General features: G+C 54.1%; 1 protein-coding gene across 1 annotated transcript in view; it reads left to right on the top strand.

The window, feature by feature from the left end:
• Positions 1–323: 323 nt before the first annotated feature.
• ccdc107 (coiled-coil domain containing 107) overlaps positions 324–786 on the top strand; it is a 5,414-nt gene continuing 4,951 nt past the window's right edge. The window contains exon 1 of the mRNA XM_034865363.1: positions 324–484. Coding sequence (XP_034721254.1) covers positions 324–484 — 161 coding nt within the window. The remainder of the gene's footprint in view (positions 485–786) is intronic.

The following is a 786-nucleotide window of genomic DNA, read 5'->3' as shown; positions in this document are numbered from 1 at the left end:
TGGTTAAAAAGCTACTACAAAAATCCAGTCACAAGCAGTTTCTATTCAATCATTTCAAGTAAAAAGTGTGTTCAGACGCTTTTATTCTGAAAAGGCCCTAGCCGGAAGTCGTGATTGTTATTGCAGCGGATCAGAGCCCAGCTGGTCTCGGGGCTAGGGTTAGCTAACGCTGTGTGTTAGCCTGACAGCTCTACGGTCCCTCCCTGTCTCGCGCATCTTTAGACACATCTTTCTGCGGCTCGCGCTGCTTGTTGTCGGCGGGTGTCTCGTGCCGTGTGTGTGTCCACGACAGGATGGTTTTATCAACATCACAACAAGTCGCCATGGCGTTCACGGCGGTGCTTTTCACCTTCGTGGTCCTGCCCAGGATGTTTGGCGTCGGCGGCGGGACCGGGACCGGGACCGGGACGAAGGAACCCAGGTCTGACCCGCGCTACTCCAGGAAAGGTAGGACAGCGGCGGAAGGACCCAGCGAGGCTCCTCGGTACTTATGGCTGTAGTGAGGTAGCCTCGAGCGCACTAGCTATGGAGGGCACGGACCAGGTTTCCCCAAACTAAGGTCACGCCAGAAGACTACGTGCAGGTTGTGTGGTCAAAACGGAAGGCTCGTGCACCGATAAAGTAACTTAACGGTGCCGTGGTTACTGTGAAACCTTAGTAAAGCGAAGTCAGTGTCCATAGGGCTGGGCGAGAGGGAGAAGATATCACGATATGCTCATTTTTAGTCCTTTATTGACTGGACAGCTGAAGAAATGAACAGAGAGAGAGAGGGGGGGGGGGGGGGGG

This window comes from Etheostoma cragini, unplaced genomic scaffold, assembly GCF_013103735.1.
Source record: "Etheostoma cragini isolate CJK2018 unplaced genomic scaffold, CSU_Ecrag_1.0 ScbMSFa_1523, whole genome shotgun sequence".
NCBI lineage: Eukaryota > Metazoa > Chordata > Actinopteri > Perciformes > Percidae > Etheostoma > Etheostoma cragini.
The sequence above is the reverse complement of the archived record's forward strand: the minus strand, read 5'-3'. Positions and strand labels throughout refer to the sequence as shown.